We start from the raw sequence: 17,939 nt of genomic DNA on the forward strand, positions 1-17,939 counted from the left end.
CCCCAGACCAGCACAGGCTGTTAGCTCTGGAGAAACCCAGCATCTCTCTTCCTCTCTATCTGCACATCTTTTTTCCCCTCTAAGAAGTTCCTCCTGCCCTGCTCCACCAGCACTGCTACCAGGGACTCTGTTGGCTTTGGTCTTCTCCTCCACCACAGTGTCTTTTTCCACTCCTGCCCTTGCCTTGCACAATCCTCTGGATGGGGAAGAGCCCTGGGTACCCTCCCCACATCCCTGCAAGGCTGGACCTGCCTGCCCTCATCCTTCCCTTCCTCATCTCTTCTCCCTCTTCCCGTGGTGGTGCTGGGTTAACACTCACACTCCGTGATCTTGGAGGTCTTTTCTTAATGGCTCTGAGATCCTGTGTAGCTCGGCTGCATCTCAGCCCTGCCCTTCTCCCTTTGCACAATTTCAGCTTTTCCAGTCTATTCATAAGGAATTTCTTCTCTCTCAAAGGGCTTTATGCCTTCACCCCATTGTCATTTGAACAATCCATTGCCTTTTTTCTCTTTTTTTTTTTTTTTTTTTATCTTTGGGAGGGTGACAGTGGGTGGATGGGAACGGGACAGTTTGCTGTCAATTTTCTGCTCCTTGAATTTATCTCAGTTGTCCAGTGTTCATCAGTTTTGGTGCATTCATGAGTCAGACAACATTTATTAATGATTTAGGCTGAGGAGGGAGTTCTATCTGATAGAGATGAATAGATTGTAAAGTATTTGGGTCTCGCTGTACTTGTGCAAAGCACTGCACATAATCCATGGAGTTCTACAAGTAGCAACAGGAAGTTTAATCCCCTGTACAGGCAAACTGGTGACTTGGTCTCTTCCAGCATGAATTACACTGAAGAAATACAAAATGTTGTAGCTTTCAGGACTCCATGAACTGTAGCATTTTAAGCAAGAGAAGTGTTTGCACACAATGGAAAGACACATAATGCTGCTCCATGCACAGATCAGATAAATTGTTCTGTAGCTTCAGTGACAGCAGAGACAAAAGGCTCTGTCTCCCTCGTTGTAGCAGCAACATCTGGGTGGTTGCCTTCACATTTCTCCCCTGAGCTGAGGCCTCTCCACATCCCAAAAGCAGGGAAAGAACATTGTTTCACACACCTCAGGTAGCCCCAAAATGGGCCAAGGCCTGGAGGGGCTGGGATGGATCTGAGTTTTGCCATGGCAGCACAGAAGTGGGGGTTGAGTTTGCACACTCCACAGGGAGATTTGCTGTCACAATAATGGATCTCATGGAGCTTTAAGTGGCTGATCAGAGAATTATTTCACAACTTGCCCCATCTCCCTTCTTGCCTCAGAGGTATTTTATTAAATGAAGCCAATACTTTATAAAATGGAGGCAATAATTAATAAAATAAAGGGCCCAGAATATCCAAGCTGCTCTGTAGAAGAGTCCCTCAGGTTACCAAGTACCAACCCAAAGCAGAGCAAAGACTGAACTCTCAGTTTCCATAAATCCACTCAAATCCTGCCTTGCACTGCAGCAGCTCTGGGATCATCCTGCCTGGCATAGCTCCCCACACCTCAGTATTCTTTTCAGGATTCTCCTTCCATCAAAGAAGAAATGATGAAGATGATGAACAAATGACATTGATTTTGGATGTTCTTCCCTGCTCACAGCACCCTCCCAGCCCCCTTTCTGCAGCCACCACAGAGATCTGGATGCTGCAGACCCAGGAGATCCTCAGCTCACAGCTCAGGAGTCTTTGAGGAAGAGTCACAATTCTCAGAACTGTCAGAAGACCTAAAAACAAGCTGACTCATTTCAAACATGCCTCAATCTCCACCTCAGCAAACTTGGTTAAGATTTTAAGAAACAACCCAGAAAGCAATGCAAACCCCAAACCAGAAACCAGAGTTGCAGACAACCATCTTTGCAAATTTAGTTTCTAACCTGGCTTCCTTTCTTTCAGGAATGGAGCAGCTCATTTGGAAAGTTCTGGGAACCCTTTGTTTTGTCATTTGCTGCATCTGGGCAGTGCTGGCAGAGGAGGTGAGGGAATCACTTCTCTTCTCCTGAGGCAGCTTCACTAAAAGAAAAGGCACCCACAAAGTCCCTCTCTCTGGACCAGAGCTGAGGTATGGACCTGTTCATTAACCTTTATCTAGCAGCACATTCCACATCCTATAAGTGGGCAGCATAGTGAAATTTCTGCCTAAAGTGATCATTATTAATATTTTGTGTACTCTCTTGTTGTAAAAATATCCTTACTTTCAGGAGTTTGCCTACAAAGGTCAAAGATTCTGGGCTTACACCACAACAATTATGCAATATTGCAAGGGAAACTGAAATATATACAAATTTTGAAATATGAATGTGTATGAGAAAGCAAGGAATCCTTGGACATTTAATAACTGAGATACAATATTCTGGTTTTTTCAACCCAAGGACCTTCAAACTCTCCACCAACCAGAGAAGCTGTGGCTGCCCCACCCCTGGAAGTGTCCAAGGCTGGGTTGGGAAGGGCTTGGAGCAACCTGGGATAGTGGAATGGGATGAGCTTTAAGGTCCCTTCCAAGCCAAACCATTCTAGGATTCTTTACAAACCCCGATTTCCTGCCTGTGATGGGTTTTGTATCAGGCCCCCCTGAAATAAAAAAAAAAAAACAAAACAGATCTCTTTTCCTCAGCTCCCCCATTGCACAGGAGGTATAAATTACATTTTACTTTCTGCAAGTTGTGGAGCTGCAAACAACTCTGGTGCCTTTGGGGTAGGCGGGGGAAAAGAAGTGTGGCTGATTCTAAATAAAAGTTACTGTCAGATCAACCTTGATGGCAGAGATAATGGCAGTGATCACATGGGAATAAAGACTCAGCCTTTGGTTTAATCATCGTTCCCTATCAGCTGCACTGATCCAGTTCTGCATGACTAAGTCAAATAAATGTTAGGTAACTGAAATTATCTCCTTGCTCTGCACTCCCCCCCCTCCAGAACCCACAGTTTGTTTCAGGGACTTTCAAGTAGGTAAATCTATAAAGGACGTCTGTGAGTGCTGATAACAAACAGAGGACAGAGGGGGTTTGTGAAGAGGTATCTCTTAAGTTAAGCTATGAAAGAGATTTCCAAAGGCAAGAAATAGTTCTAAGGTCATAAAAATCAGGTATGCCTTTGAAAATGTCTATCAAGGCTGTACCCAGCTGCCTAAATTGGCTTCCATTCACTTCACAGGGTCTCTCTAAGTGCTGGAGTGTGTGATTTCCAGTTGTACTCCCAACGACTTGGGAGGGGAAAGACCACCAATATTGCAAAAATGACTCTGATACATTACAGAAAGCCTTGTAACTAGTGGTGTGACGTTTTCATTTTAAAAGATCCCAAAAATCTCATCTCAAAACCAACAAGAAGCCTTATGCAGGCAGCCCTGAGGTTTGGTTTGAAATCTTGATCCAGATCCAAGTTATGCTGGTTAGTTTATCCTAAAAGAAAGAACAAATGTGTAGGATCCTAATGTGTTCCAATAAAGCAGCATCCTTAATCTGTTTGGTATCTCAGGTAAATTAAAAATTAATTAATAATTAATTAGAATTTCCCCACAGCTCTGGTTTCTTTTGCACTGTCCCTACCCCTCAGGAGCTGACTGCAAGCTCACGCAGGTGATGTTCCTTAAATCCTTAAATCCCAGAAGGACAGAATTGCATCAGAACCTCCACTTCCAGCTCACCTCACCTCATCTCACCTCATCTCACCTCTTACCTGGGCCAAGACAAGGTGGGAAACATGACCCCTTCAACACACAGCAAAAGCTGAAGGAAGGAAACAACATTATTATTTTAATTTATGTGATAAATTTCACACCCATTTGAACAAGTCTCACTCAGGAGTTTTCAGTGTTTGAGCTGGTAGTGCTGCCTTTAGCACCCACACCAAGCACTACTCTGTGTATTTAAACTGAATTTGATTTAAGTTTAGTTTTAATTTAGGGCAGCCTGCCCAGATTTCTTTTCCTCTCTGCTGACAAACTTGGCAATGCTTTTACAGGACCCAGAGAGCATTTCAGCCTCTCCTGCAAAGAGCCTTCACACAAAGCACTTTATTTCTCCCCAGAACAAATAAACAAGGAGTAAACATCCCTCCTCTCACACACATGGAACATTTCCTTGTCATTCTCTTCCCATTTGTGCCATTTCTACTGCCCAAGTAGGACTTGAGCTTTATGAAAATGTTATGAAAAGCCAAAGCTGCATTTTTGCAATGGTAAGGACTCAAAAGGAAAAAATAAACCCAAGGGTTTTTTGTATGTTTACATGCACAGCTTGTGGAGTCTGTCCAGCTCAGCTGTGTTTGAGGATCCCAACAGCAAAGGGACTGTGCTCTGTTCAGAATGCAGTGAAACCCCTGGAAGGGAAGAGCAGGCAGGTTGTGGTGGTTTGATTTCCCCCTTTTTCATCTTGAAGAATGCACTTTCTTGGGTTACACATTAAACTGTCAGGAGGCAAAATCAACACTTGGGGTTCTCCACAGAGCTCAAAACGTTGCTCCACAGAGCGTGGCCATGCAGAGCTTCTCCCATAAATCCTCAAGTTGTTTCCCTTATCTAAGCAAGCTATGTATAAATATTAACATATTATTCATGGGCAAATAATTCCACGCCACTCCTTGCTGCTGTTGCTGCTGCCTCAAAGAAGATTCTTGGTTTAAATGAGAGTGACAGTCCCTTTGTGAGGCCTTCAATGCATTTTAGGTTAAAAGAATTCAGGAAAAAAAGAAGAGAGAAAAAGAGTAACTTAATTAAGTAAACCTCAAAAATGAAGAAGTGGCCTTTAACTGTTGGTTAGGGAGCCACCACCACATAACAACTACTGACTAAACTCTGTAGTAATTGCAATTAGTCAACTCCCACTTGACTTGGGTGAGGTAGGGCTGGGATCCAGAGGATTTGTTCCTTGCTGTGTGCAGGGATGGATGTTGTGAGCAGCCTCAAGCTCTGCCCAGCTTCAGCACAACTCTTGGACCAAACAATGTCCTGCACAGAGTTTGAACCTGATCAGGATCTTCCTGCAGTGCTGGGGGGGGCTCAGTTTGGCCAGGCTGGTTTATGTTTTCCAGAACTGGTGGGGTTGACCCCTTTAATGCAGGTGAATTTTTTTCATTAAAATGTTCCTTGAGAATATCCCTTGTGCACAAAGAAAAGTGTGTTCCTCCAGAAGAGGATTCTTCCTGCAGAGGGCCAGACATGCCAGCAGTTGTGGACAAGAAGCCATTGCAAGTGGAATATGTGAAAACAGGAGCCTATTCATTAAAAAAAAAAAAAAAAATCTATTTATGTTTACTCCTTCAAAGCCTTTGCTCAGGAGTTTTTTTTTTTTTTTTAAAGTTCAGCTGGATAGAAAATGCCTACATCAAAACCAAACCAAAGAGTTTAACAGATGTGCCCTGGCAAAGAAAAGGGTGCAGACACAGCAAGGAATTGAGAAAGGACAGACAGTCATATATGGACACGGGAAAGGAATCTCAAATAAATGTTTGTGGCTATGAGCTGGAGTTTTTGTGTTACCTGTAATGAGCCTGGCCTATTCCTCTCTTTTTTTCCTGACTGCAGCTTTTGGTGCTTTTTGTCCTACAGGAGACAGTGCGGAATTTCACCAGCACCTCACTCCTTCCAGCAACCACAGGAGGGACACATCTCATGAGGAGGATCACCTCTAAAACCGAGAATTTGGATTTTATTTCTTAGCCACGCTTAAACCTCATGAAATTCCAGGTTGGTTTCATTTTCCAAAGACTGAGCCAGGGCCATGTTTGCATGTGTGTGCAGTCACAGCTAGAGCAGCCTGACAGCAGCTCCTGGTATGCAAAGTCTGGGCAGTGCTGAGCCTGCAGGTGCTGCCTCCTCACACCCAGGTGTTGAAAATCCTCCATTCCATCCCTCAGGATATCAGCACATCCCACTGGGTGGCCACCCTAGTGACAGTTTTATCTCCAGCTTAATTACAAGCATATTCATTTCAGGCTGTTAGCACATTTGGAAAGATTAGATCAGGCCTTATCCCAGTGGTTCAGGAGAGGGCTCAGCCTCAGGAGGCTTTTGTGTCCTCGTGTGTCCCTTTCCTGTGCCCTGACAGCCATTCAGGAAAGATGCTGTGGTGTCCTCATCAAGGTGTTTTATTTTCTCTCATAAAACTCCCAAACCAAACAAAGAACTGCCCTCCAGACTGTTGCCTTCTGTCTCCCTTCACACACTGGACACTTGTAAACCGTGCCAGGGGTTTCTACGTGAGGGCCTATTGAGATTTCAGAAAAAAGGAAGGAAAAGCAGAGCTGGGATTCCCTCTGCACCCTCTGTGAAGGTGTTTGTGAGGAGGGCTGAGGGGCCCTGCCCAGCAGGATGTGCCATGTTGGTGAAGCAGAGCTGGGACTCCCTCTGCACCCTCTGAAGGTGTTTGTGAGAGGGGCTGGGGTCCTGCCCAGCAGGATGAAGCAGAGCTGGAATTCCCTCTGCACCCTCTGAAGATGTTTGTGAGGAGGGCTGAGGTGCCGTGAGCTGGGATTCCCTCTGAAGGTGTTTGTGAGAAGGGCTGGGGCTCTGCCCAGCAGGATGAAGCAGAGCTGGGATTCCCTCTGCACCCCTGAAGGTGTTTGTGAGGAAGCCTAAGGGGCCCTGCCCAGCAGGACGTGCCATGCCAGTGAAGCAGAGCTCGGCCGCTTCCCCTGCAGCTGTGAGTGCCCCGAGCAGCCCCGACCCCAGGGGAGCAGCCAGGGCCCCCCAGCTCCCTGCACACCACAAACACCCCCTGAGGCTGAGGCTGCTTCACATCTCACTGTGACACACACAGGGGAAATCTCACATTTCCTGGGAGATCACTCACCTGCCCCAACCTCAACATCGCCTTTTCCCTTTCCACCAAGACCCGTACAGTTCATATAACAAGGGAATCGTCGTTTTCAGTGGGATAATTTCAGTTCTTCTTCAGAGTAGCTCTGTCCTGTGCCCCAGATGGGCCATGAGGGGCTGGGGAAGGCTAGTCAGAAATGTAACTCAGAAGCAGAGAGGTTGTGGAGTGCAGGAATGGCCTGTCCATGGCTCTCCAGAGAGGTCAGCTCCAGTTCAGGAGCGCCTACACAAATAACTGCCAGGAACAGGGAGAGTGTTTTAGAAGGATCACTCTGGACGTGCTGCTGCCTTGTATTTTTTCCTCAGGCAAGAGGTGCTGCCGTGGTAACAGAAAGGATTCTGGCTTAACTAGAAGTGCCTGTGTGATTTTTGTACCACTGAGCCTCTTGGAACACGCAGGTGAATTGGTTTGTGTGCACGAAGCATTAGGAACTTCCAACAAAACAACTTTTTATTGTGTGTGCCTGTTTTCTCATCTGCAGAGAAGAATAGCTGTGGTACCCTGCAAAGATTTGACTGAGCTGTGTATTTCACAGAGCTGACATTAATGCTGAAGACATTAACTTAGAAAGGCCTCGCTTTTTTTCATGACTCATGGCAGAAGTTATTTTCCTGTAGGTTTGTTCTGAGTGATTAAGATAGATTTCCTTGCATATGAACGCTGTTCTACACATATGGATATATATACATTACCTTCACCAGGGAAAGCTCCCACACTTTCCCTTTGTTTATGCACATTGTACATGACATAGGTTCCAAATTAAATGTCACATCCCTTATTTACGAATGAAGATAACCCAATTTAAAACTCCTCATTCTCAGTGCTGCCATCTCAACCCTTCATGGAGAACATTGGACAAGAGCAGTTGAGGCCACCACCCTGTCTGCTGTGAGCTTCCCAGCTTGTAAAATCCTAAAATCCCCTTTCCACGTCCAGGTAGGAAATTACATTTAATATTTCAGTGAGGTAGAAATGGGGGCAGCACCTCAGAAGCTGCTTCTCAAAACCACTCCCTGGTTTTCAAGGCAGCCACAGTGGCAGGTTGGGAGCTGTTTGAGCAGGCACCAGGCTCCCTCAGAGCCCGAGCCCAGGCAGGGAACAGCGTGCTCTGACCACGCTGCCTCCATCCTGCCTGTCCCAGCTCGCCCTGAACCACCTCCTGTCTGCCCCAAAAATCCCTTCTCGCTGCTCAAAGGATTTGAATGGAACATGGAGCAAAGCACAGAACAATTCTTCAGTCTCTGAAGCCGTTACAAATATTTTTGATAAAGGTACATGTATGCACAGCTGAGCTCCAGTGAACACCTTCTTATTTCTCATGTTAATTTTATATTGTTCCTGAAGCAGAGCCTGATTTTTCTCTTTGTGAAAGGAGAATTTTAATTCCGGTCCTATTCATTAATCATATCAAAACCCAAGGTATGCAGATTTATTTTTTCAGTAATTTTAAGGTACTAGTGTATTAGTAAAAGGTTAAGAAATGCAAAATAGCTGTAAAGAGTTTGGGTTTTTTTTCATGAAGTGTTTGGTTTCCTCACATTACTGCAGCCTACATATATCTTTATTTCTCAGTAAGAACAAACTGTGACCCTGAACCTCTACAATTCCAAACACAAGCAAAGATAATGGCTTTTTAAAAATAAAGAACAAATTGTTCCACAATAAAATGAGCACAATGACAAAAAGAAGCACAAACTTCTCCTGCCTAGTGGTGGCTTCCAAGACGTCAGACATTTTGTAAACCAGCAATCGGATCCAGACCACGCAGAATTGGGACGGTCCTGCTTTTCCTGTTAATTTTTCCACTGTGAGAGTGTCCAAAACTCTCTGAAAGAAAGGATTACTGTCTAGGGGTTCAGAAAGTCATATTTTCATAGAACAGTTCATTCTGACAGGTAACTCCAGCAGGCACACAAGCTGTTCCATTAAATGTCATGGCCTTAAGCTTAAAAATGTATCCCACATCCCAAGCCCAACTGTTTGTTTGTTTTCAGGAGTGTTTTCAGTGCTGCTGTGGCCCAGAGTTTAGATCAGTGGTTTAGCTGCCTACACCTCATTTAGAGGTTGTAAAGCAAGTGAGACCCAGTTTGGTTTAGTGTTTGGCAAATTATCTTCACCCTTTTGCCACTAAATCACTGTACAAGCATGAGCAAACCACTCAGCTCTTCCTCTCCTTCCCCTTATTCAAATGTACCCAGGCCATGACTTGTGATATGACTGTGAGGAGTGAAGATCAGCCCATGAATGTGGACAGAAAATTCTAGAAGCTCTGCTGAACCAAGGTCACAGCATGAATTCTGAGGGTAGCGATGAGATTTGAGTATTATCAATTTTTTTCTGGATGAAAAAAGCATGAAATGGTGCCCATGGTTTTCTGTCCAGAACAGCCAGAAAGAAATGTTGGTCCCCAGAACAGAAATCTGCTTTGAGATCACCCTGATGTAATATGGATTTACCAGGTCCTTCAGTCTCTGGGCATGTAAAATGTGCTGGGTCAAGGACTGATAAAAAAGAAAAAGATTATCTAACTTTACCCCATTTCAAAATGTAGTAAGAACGTATTTCTGCATTAAAAAAGATGTTTTTAACTTCCCCATCTGTGCTTCACTAGGTTCACATATTCAAGCCATTTTCTAAAGCTGTGAACAACAACTTTTAAATAAGAGTTCAGATCCTTAAATAATCACAAACTATCAGAAACTTGGCCTTTTCAGAAAAACACAAATATACAGCAAACCAACAGCACTAGCAAGTCAGTAACTGAGGCATCCTGCTTTTAGTGTAAATAATATCAATAACTTTTTTGCATTGCTTTAGAGGTATTGATGAGATATTTCCTCAAAAGATGTTGGAATCACCTACAGGGGTTCCAACTCTTTGTACTTCAGATCATCTCAGGAGCACATCATCTTTGTACTTCAGGCATCTCAACCAAAGCAGCCAAAAACTGGGTCAGGGCAACAGTCCAAAATTTTAGTGGTGAGCCTCCAAAATTCAAGACGCTCAGGGAATGCATGTTGGGGAATAATATGAGAATGCTGAAGAAAGAAAAAAAAAAAGAGAGAGAGAAGTGCGTATTTAATTTGTAGCCAATATTAATATTTCAAAAATTGGTGCTGTCAATTTGGACTAAAAGCCTGGGTTTGAAATGCCTGCGAAAGCCAAGGCAGTTGCCTCAGAGCCTCAGCTGCTGTCTGATCCCATCGGTTCCTGAGTTGCCATGAGGCAATTTTTGGGATGGTTGGCTGCTCCAAATCCACAGGCACGGGGAGCTTTGGGATGCTCCAGCTTTCGAGGAGTCTCCCCACTGGGTTCCTCCAGATCCTGGAATATGGGAATGTGGGCTTGGCAAGAACCTGCATGTCTGGGAGCTGCCTGAGCCTTCCCAAATTCAGGCTCGCCACAGTCCCTTTCTGATAGCATGGAGAAAACTGGGAAGCAAATCTCAGCTTGAAAACTCAGATCCCACAAAAGTTTCCCCCTGTTGCTGCTCCTGGGCAGATGTTGCAGGGAGATGAGAACAGCTGGAGTTCAGAAAAGGAACCAGCCTGGGTTGGTAACTCTGCAGGTGCCTCTGAGCCTCCTTGCTCAGCATCATTTTGGGGTAGTTTGACAGATAACTGCTGTTTGGAGGAGCTAAAGTTCATAATTATATGCTTTTTTTGGGATCTGGGCCTTTTTCAGCGTGTTTGAGACCGGGGGGAGTGTGACAACCCAGTCTGCCCAGTGATGGAAAGTTAAAAAACTGGAAATGTACCTGGATGCCACCCCTGAGTCAGCCCAAACCCGAAGCATCTCTACAAAACACCTAGATGTGAACAAACTGCCGTCCTCTCTGACAAAAATATTCCGTCTGAGAATTTCTGACCAGCTCCGGCAGTAAACACCTCCAGGGTGTCGGGGTTTGTTTTTTTTTTTTTGCCTGATACAGGGCAAAAATTATTCGGGTACCTGTTGCTCGGGGGTGGAAAGATGAGGGAATGGAATAGTAAATTAAAAGGGGTTGGGACTAAAAGCGGCTGATTGTTTGAGCAGGGCTGGCAAAATGTGTTCAGGTATCTGTGAGGGGGGAACGCACCCTCTCGTCCCCTTCCCCTCACACCCAGCGGGCTTTACACTCGTGAGGGCTTTACACTTGTAAAAAGTGTATATTTTTCATTTAATAACTATTTTCCTTGCCTCCCCATCGGTGAGGTTTGTCCTGCCACCTCTCTTTGCGCTGTTCCTGGGCTTTTTTGCCGTCCCTGAGGAGAGCATCCCCCTGAGGGAGCCTGAGGGAGCCGCGGCCTCCGCGGGCGGCGATGGAGGCGCGGAGCTCCCGGCGGGCCCGGCCGCCTCCCCGCCCTCCTTCCATCCTCCCTCCCTCCTTTCCCTCCCTTCCCTCCCTCCATCGGCGTGTTTGGGAGGGAAGGAGGGGGTGGAAGCCGGGCCGGGGCCGGCCAGCAGGCAATTTGCATGAGAGACAGACTGGGAATGAGCTGGAGTGGGCGCCTCTCCGCGCACACAGAGCGGGGCAGGAGGGGGAGGAGGAGGGAGCTGCCGCCGCCGCCGCCGCCGCCGGGGAGAGGCGGCGAACTCCGGGCAAAGTTTGGATCCGCGGGCCCGCGGCGCTGAGACACCGGCAGAGCCGGGGAGAGGCCGGGCAGGGCCCCGCGGGGTGAGGAGGAGAAGGAGGAGGAGGAGGAGGAGAAGGCGGAGGGCGGCGGGCAGAGCGCGGAGCCGGCGGCGGGCGCTGCCGGCACAAGCCAGCCATGTCCTCCATCCTGCCCTTCACTCCTCCCATCGTCAAGCGGCTCTTGGGCTGGAAGAAAGGCGAGCAGAACGGGCAGGAGGAGAAATGGTGCGAGAAGGCGGTGAAGAGCTTGGTGAAGAAGCTGAAGAAGACGGGGCAGCTGGACGAGCTGGAGAAGGCGATCACCACGCAGAACATCAACACCAAGTGCATCACCATCCCCAGGTACCGGCGTGAGGAGGGCGAGGCTGCCGGGGCCCTGCGGGGTCCGGGAGACCCCCAGAGACCCCTGGAGACCTCCAGACACCCCCGAGAGACCCCCAGATACCCCCAGACACCCCCCAGGGACCCCCGAGCTCCGGCACGGCCGGGACAAGGAGGTTTGTGTTGAGTCCCGGCCCTGCCGCACTCGGTGTTGGTCCTCTCTCTTGCCTGCTCCTTATCTAGTTTATCAAAAAAAAACCCGTAACTGGCTACAGAATCGAATTACTCTCTAGTAACGAGAGAGAAAAAACGTAGTGGGGAAAATATGATTATTAAAAAAAAAAAAGAAAGTTGGAAGCGGTGCGGATCAGTTGCACTCACTCACTGAGGGTTTCTCTCATTGTCAAGAAGTTTGAGCGTGTTCTCTCAAGTGCTGCTGCACTGAGGTTTTCTTGCCGTTTAATGTGCGATCGGTGCATCAGGAAAAGGGTTTTGTTTGGGTTGTTTGGCTTTTTCCATATCGCTCCTGGTTTAGAGCCCTGCTCTGCTGATGTTTTCCAGTTAGTTTTTAAATGGGGAGTGCAAATGGCAGAGCTGGAAGAGGTTGTTTAGAGTGCAAAAAAAAAAGAAAAAAAAATACCCCACACTTGTGAGGATGAATATAACTTATTTTTTTTTCCTCCATTTTTTTTGAATGAACGGATATTTTATTTTTTAGTCTCCATTCCGAGCTCCATCCATAGTGCCGTCATAAATCACAAAAGACGCGTATAAAACTATCCCATCCAAGAATAATTCTCCAAGTAACTTTCAAATGGCTGCCCACAAGTGGTGTTTTATTGCTGCAGATTGTTGATTTCTGTGAGCTCAGCCAGATGACTGCTGGGTCTGTTCCTGATTGTTATTTGAGAGTACTTTTTTTTATTATTATTTTATTATTTTTTTTAAAGCAAAGGCCAAAGTTCACCCCAAATATTTGAATGCTGCATAATTGTGTGCTTCTGCGTGAGAAGATATCTGTGTGTGTGTGTGTGTATTCATGCCTCTCTCTGGCACAAACAAATGTATGCTTTCTTGGTTGTCAGAATGATTTAATATGCAGGAGCTGATACAAAGCAGCATCTGTTGCATGAAAAAGTGAAGCAAAAGTAGCTCAGAAATGTGGATGTTTGGAGCTCCTAAAATTTTCTTCCAACAACTGTAGTGGATTTTTTTTTTTTTTAAGGAAAAATAAAGCCTCCTTTTTTTTTTTTTTTGGTGCTGAATGACTGTGGCTAAGATTTTGGCCAGTAATGCAAATGAGAGCTCCCAGCCTTTGTTAGAGTTGCTCCGGCTTCTACTTGAAGCAGAAATTTAAAACCTGTAGAGCCAACACACAATATAAACGCCTTAAAACTTATATTTTTAAAATTCTTGGTAAGCAGCATGCTTTCTACTTAGATAATCCGCTGTTTAAAACACTTCCCTGAAATATTTACCATTTCAAAAGGAGAAAATTGCTGGAGCAGCCCTGTTGCTGTGACCTGGGTATTGTGTCTGGTTGATGCTGCCCCGTTAGGGAGCAGAGCATGAAGTCCCCTGGAACTTCTGTCACTCCTAACAAGGTGCTTTAGATAAGGAAGGATTTGATATTTTATGGTTTAAAGGAAGAAAAGAGTTGGGCCAAACACAATGCTTTATTAAAAAAAAAAAAAAAAAAAAAAAGTTTTGAAATAAATAACAACACAGATATCACGAGTCATGAATGTTCCCACCTTCAGAGCTTGTCCTGGCTGTTCCTACTGAACGTCTGTTCAAGAAAATCTGTGCAGAAATGAAAACCTTTCATGTTAATTTATGACACTGAGCCTGCAGATCTCAAAGCTCGGTGTGGGGGAGGCATCAGCCTGTTGGTGCCTTATACCTTGAGTTTTTAAACATAACTTCGTGTGTGCTTTTATTATTGTTTAGAAACGAGAATGGTTGTGTTTTCTGTGCTGAGATGTTAATATATCTGTGTGTCAGGGGTTGGGGAATGGTGTGGGACCATGGACAATCTCTCTGAAGTCAGTGCAGAGCTGCAGCAGCTCTGCCCAGGCCTTGTGACTTTAAAAGCTGTGCCTTTTCCTCTGGGCTGCACTGCTTGTCCTAATGTATCTGTGAATCTGATTACTGTGTCATCTGAAATTAGTGTTTGCAAGATGCTTTTAGTTTCCTGTTCAGTTTATTATTATTTTTTTTTTCATTTAATAATTTTTACCTATGTCATTTTACTATTTACTCAAACGATATGTTGGGGAGGGGGGAGGAAAGGGGGGAAAAGCATCATTAAGGATTAGCTCATGTTGTGCATTGTCTGTAATGCATCAGTGGACTGAATTACAGTGGAGCCATGCCAGTGATGACTCTGGCCCAGCAGGAGCAGAGTAAGTCCAAAATTAGCTATTGTATCCATGAGAGGAGCAAGTTTCGAGTGGAAAAGGGCTCGAGCTTTGCAGAAACATCACTTGTGGGAATGAGGACTACACAGCAAATTCCTTCCCCCATCAGGTGGGACCCTTTGAAGAAAGGACAGGAAAAAAAATAATTGTTTTGTTGTAAGGCTAAGGAATTAGAATAACAAATGTATTCCCGCTGTCGTGTTTATCTGCTGGGATCTGGAAACGTGTATTACATGCTATCTCCTGACAGATTAGTAAACAGGGATTAGTTTTTGTGTATTTGCTCAGCAGTATCACTTCTCCAAGTGCTCCAGTTCTGATGTGCTGTGACAGACACTCCAGGTTTTCTCTTGGGAGAACCTGTGGCTGACAGCAGAAAACTGGACAGGCCTTCAAGGATTTCAGCGTGTGACTCTCCTGGCAAGAAAGATTTTTTCCTTCTTGTTTTTGCAGTCATTTCCACCTGAAAAACTCTGGTCTCACATCATTTCTCGTGGTGCTGGTGTTCCTTTAGAGGATCTTCCTTCCCTCCTCTGGGCACAGCTGCCAAAACTCATCCTGCCCCAGCAGGACCTTTCTTTAAACCTTTTTTTAAACCTCTGTGCCCTGAGCTGGTGGACTTTGGTGTCAGAGCTGAGCTGGTGAGTCTCCCTGGCAGAAAGGTTTTTTTTCATCCTGCATTGGGTGATAAAGTTGAGAACACGCACATTCTTCTGTCCATTAAAATGCATCCTTAGTTGCATTATCTTGAAAGCTCAGCCTTGAGGATGAGCATTTTTATCACTTTTCAGACCAACCTGAGGACAAGTGTGCCATTAACACCTACCCAGCACAGCCAGAGGTGTTTGTGGCCTCTCTGCTTTGCTCTGTGAGCAGACAAAGATCTGTTCCAACTGCTCACAGAATTTTTGAATTTTTGGTGGCTCTGTTCTCTTCGGAGACCCAAAAATGTGGTAAAAGTGGCACCTACACCTGACATTCATACAAACCTGCAAAAACCCGAGTTTTTAACACGGTTCTGAGCAGAAGAGAGATTTCTCAGGTTCTGTGCACCTGAGAAACCAGCAGCATTTACCTTGGAAATGAAGGGAGATGAGTGTTTAACTCAATATTTTTAGGGTCTGATGTGCAGAAACCAGCCCATCTTTGGGCTGGGGCCACTCAGTAATTTCTAAAAGCTGTGCAGTATCTACAGGCTTGCTATATGAGATAGTAAATGCTTTGTTTCAGGAGCTTTAATGGTGCTACACACACACAGACATAAATCTCCTGACATTTTGTAATACATTTTCATATGCACATTTTTCTTTTCAACTCATTACTGTGTTTATTTGTTTTGGTATCACCGGTGGTTTTAGGGGAGCCAGGATTCCTGTATGTGAGGAGCACCTTCTTTTAAGTGGTGGGTTGTTTTGGGTTTTTTTTCATTTAGAAAACAGTTTTGAAGAGAGGTGGGTGTTATTTCTTGTGGAACTCATCTGATAAGAGTAAAATGTACCAATTGAAATGGAAACATGGCACATTTGCTTCTTAAAAGCCACTGAACAAGATATTCCTTAAATGATTTACATTTTGGTGGGGAAACCCAGGGATAATACACAAGGAACATAACGCATAAAGATAATAAAGAGGGAATATAAATATTTCAGGAACATCTTGGGTTGGGTTGTGTTGGGAGTTGACCACACAATATTTACAGGAGTTGATTGTGTTCCTAGTTTTGAGGTAATAGCAGGAAAATAGTAATACTGTGAGGATGTTAATGGCAGAGGCTGTCTGCAAGGCCCTGAAGGATGTTGTGGTTTCACATCATGGTGTGATTTTGGGGTCATTGGACTTGGTCCTTCCAGCTCAGAATATTCTCTGATCCATCCTCTTCTTTTGGGACTCTGCCCATCTGACTGCAGTAACAAGCAAAGGACCACTCACAGTTTTATGTGTAAATTTATGTATCTTTCAATGCCAACTTCAAACGACCTCGTTTTCTGTTTTCTGTCCCTGAGTGTGAGGAGCTTTAATATTTCATGGCCTTGTCTGGGAGTTCCTACAGATGTGCAGGGTGCTCACAGCCCATTCCCTGTGTGCAAACACTCTGGCTGCCATCACCCAGCTCAGCTCCATCCCTCTGGGGATATCCCTGCTGCAAACCCGTGTCAGTGACCTCTGTCCTGCCCAGGTTTTATGGGCAGGTTTTACAGCCCTGCCCCACCTTTGTGCTGCTGCAGTGCCCTCATTACCTGTGGCACCGTGGCCTCTCTGGGCAGCTCAGTCTGAAGGTGAAGATGTGTCTGAGAGAGCTCCAGAGCTCCTGGAGAGTTTGGACAACACTCTTGGAGATGATCCTGTGCAGGGCCTCAGTGATCTTTGTAGGTCCCTTCCAACTCAGCTTTTTCTGTGTCATTCCATTGCCTTTCTGCCTGCTTGTCCATCAGTGCCTTCCTCATCTCTCCACAGGTCAAACTTCCCTCTCTGGGCACAAGTTTTTGCTCCCTGCAGCCCCTCCAGCTTTTTCTCCTCCCCTTTGCACTTGTTCCTGCCTCTTACATCAGCCTGGGTAATGTGTGTGGAGTTGTTGTATTCCACACGATGCCATTCCCCAAAAACAAAGCCCTGCTGTCAGGCTGGAGCAATAATGTTGGTACAACCAGTTAGGGAGCAACTACACACTCGGTTATTGTGACAGGAACTGGGAGAGGAGGGAGCCTGGGGAGGAGTTGTGGTTGTTCTCCTCAAAAGATTGCTGCTGGAAGAGCACAGCAGCCCTTTATTCAGGTGTCTCCTCAGTTTTATAATTTCTCATGCAGCCATTACAATTCAAACCCTTTTACCTACATATATATATATATATATTTTTTTTTTTTTTTTTTTTACCTGAGCTGTGCAGACCAGCTCACACTTTGCATTAAAACCAGTGATAAAACTTCTGTCTTGAGGAACAACCAGAACGTTTATCCAGGGGCTAAGAGGGAAAAAATGGATTTTACCATTTGTTAAGGTGATTTCAGATATTCACATCTCTTGCCTTTCATTCTTCTGCCCTTTCTCAAGAGGCTAAAAAGAGTTAAAATAGCTTCTGAAGAGACTCATGATATTCTCATTATATTGTGTAGTAAGTGTTGAATCTGTGTGAAATAAAATGTTTAAAATGGTTGCTTAACTTTCATAGTGTTAGGAAAAGACCCTGAATATTGCAGTCATTTAAATATAATGAGAAATAAATGCAAAAATTTGATGAAATAAAGAAATACACACTGTATGGGACTATCACATCAGGGATCCAATTAAAAGGAGTTCTTCTAATAAATATTGGTTTAATAATGTAAACTTGTGATTGCTATAGTATTACAACAAAAATAAAATTAACAAGATTTAATGGACTGAGCAGCCATTAATTTTCACTTGTTAATTTATTAGGAACTTCTAATGCTGTTAGATGCACAACAATGCCATTATCCTGCATGAAATAAATAGGGCCAACAAGTGCTCGAATTAAATTAAACTCAGCTTTTATTCCCAAATTATCTCTTTCTGTTGTTTGGGTTATTTTTTTATTATTACCATGTTTTAGCTTTCCTCTACTGAGTGCAATTAAGTTTTCAGGGATGGGATGCAGCACTCCTCCAGCCTTATGTATAGTCCTAATTAACTTTTGTCCTTTGTCTTGTAAAAAACCCTTTTCCAGTTCCAGTTCTGCTGATGGGCAGAGAAAGGAGGGACAAGAGCGAGGAGAATGAAACCAG

At 44.8% G+C, this 17,939-nt stretch overlaps 1 protein-coding gene across 2 annotated transcripts in view; it reads left to right on the forward strand.

Annotated features, from left to right (window-relative positions):
• The first annotated feature begins 11,234 nt into the window (after positions 1–11,234).
• SMAD3 (SMAD family member 3) overlaps positions 11,235–17,939 on the forward strand; it is a 69,657-nt gene continuing 62,952 nt past the window's right edge. For both annotated transcript variants that reach the window (XM_083871374.1, XM_083871375.1), the window contains exon 1: positions 11,235–11,800. In XM_083871374.1, the coding sequence (XP_083727500.1) occupies positions 11,595–11,800 (206 nt within the window). In that variant the 5' untranslated portion in view covers positions 11,235–11,594. The remainder of the gene's footprint in view (positions 11,801–17,939) is intronic.

Source organism: Zosterops lateralis (genome assembly GCF_965231275.1).
Source record: "Zosterops lateralis genome assembly, chromosome: 13".
NCBI classification, from domain to species: domain Eukaryota; kingdom Metazoa; phylum Chordata; class Aves; order Passeriformes; family Zosteropidae; genus Zosterops; species Zosterops lateralis.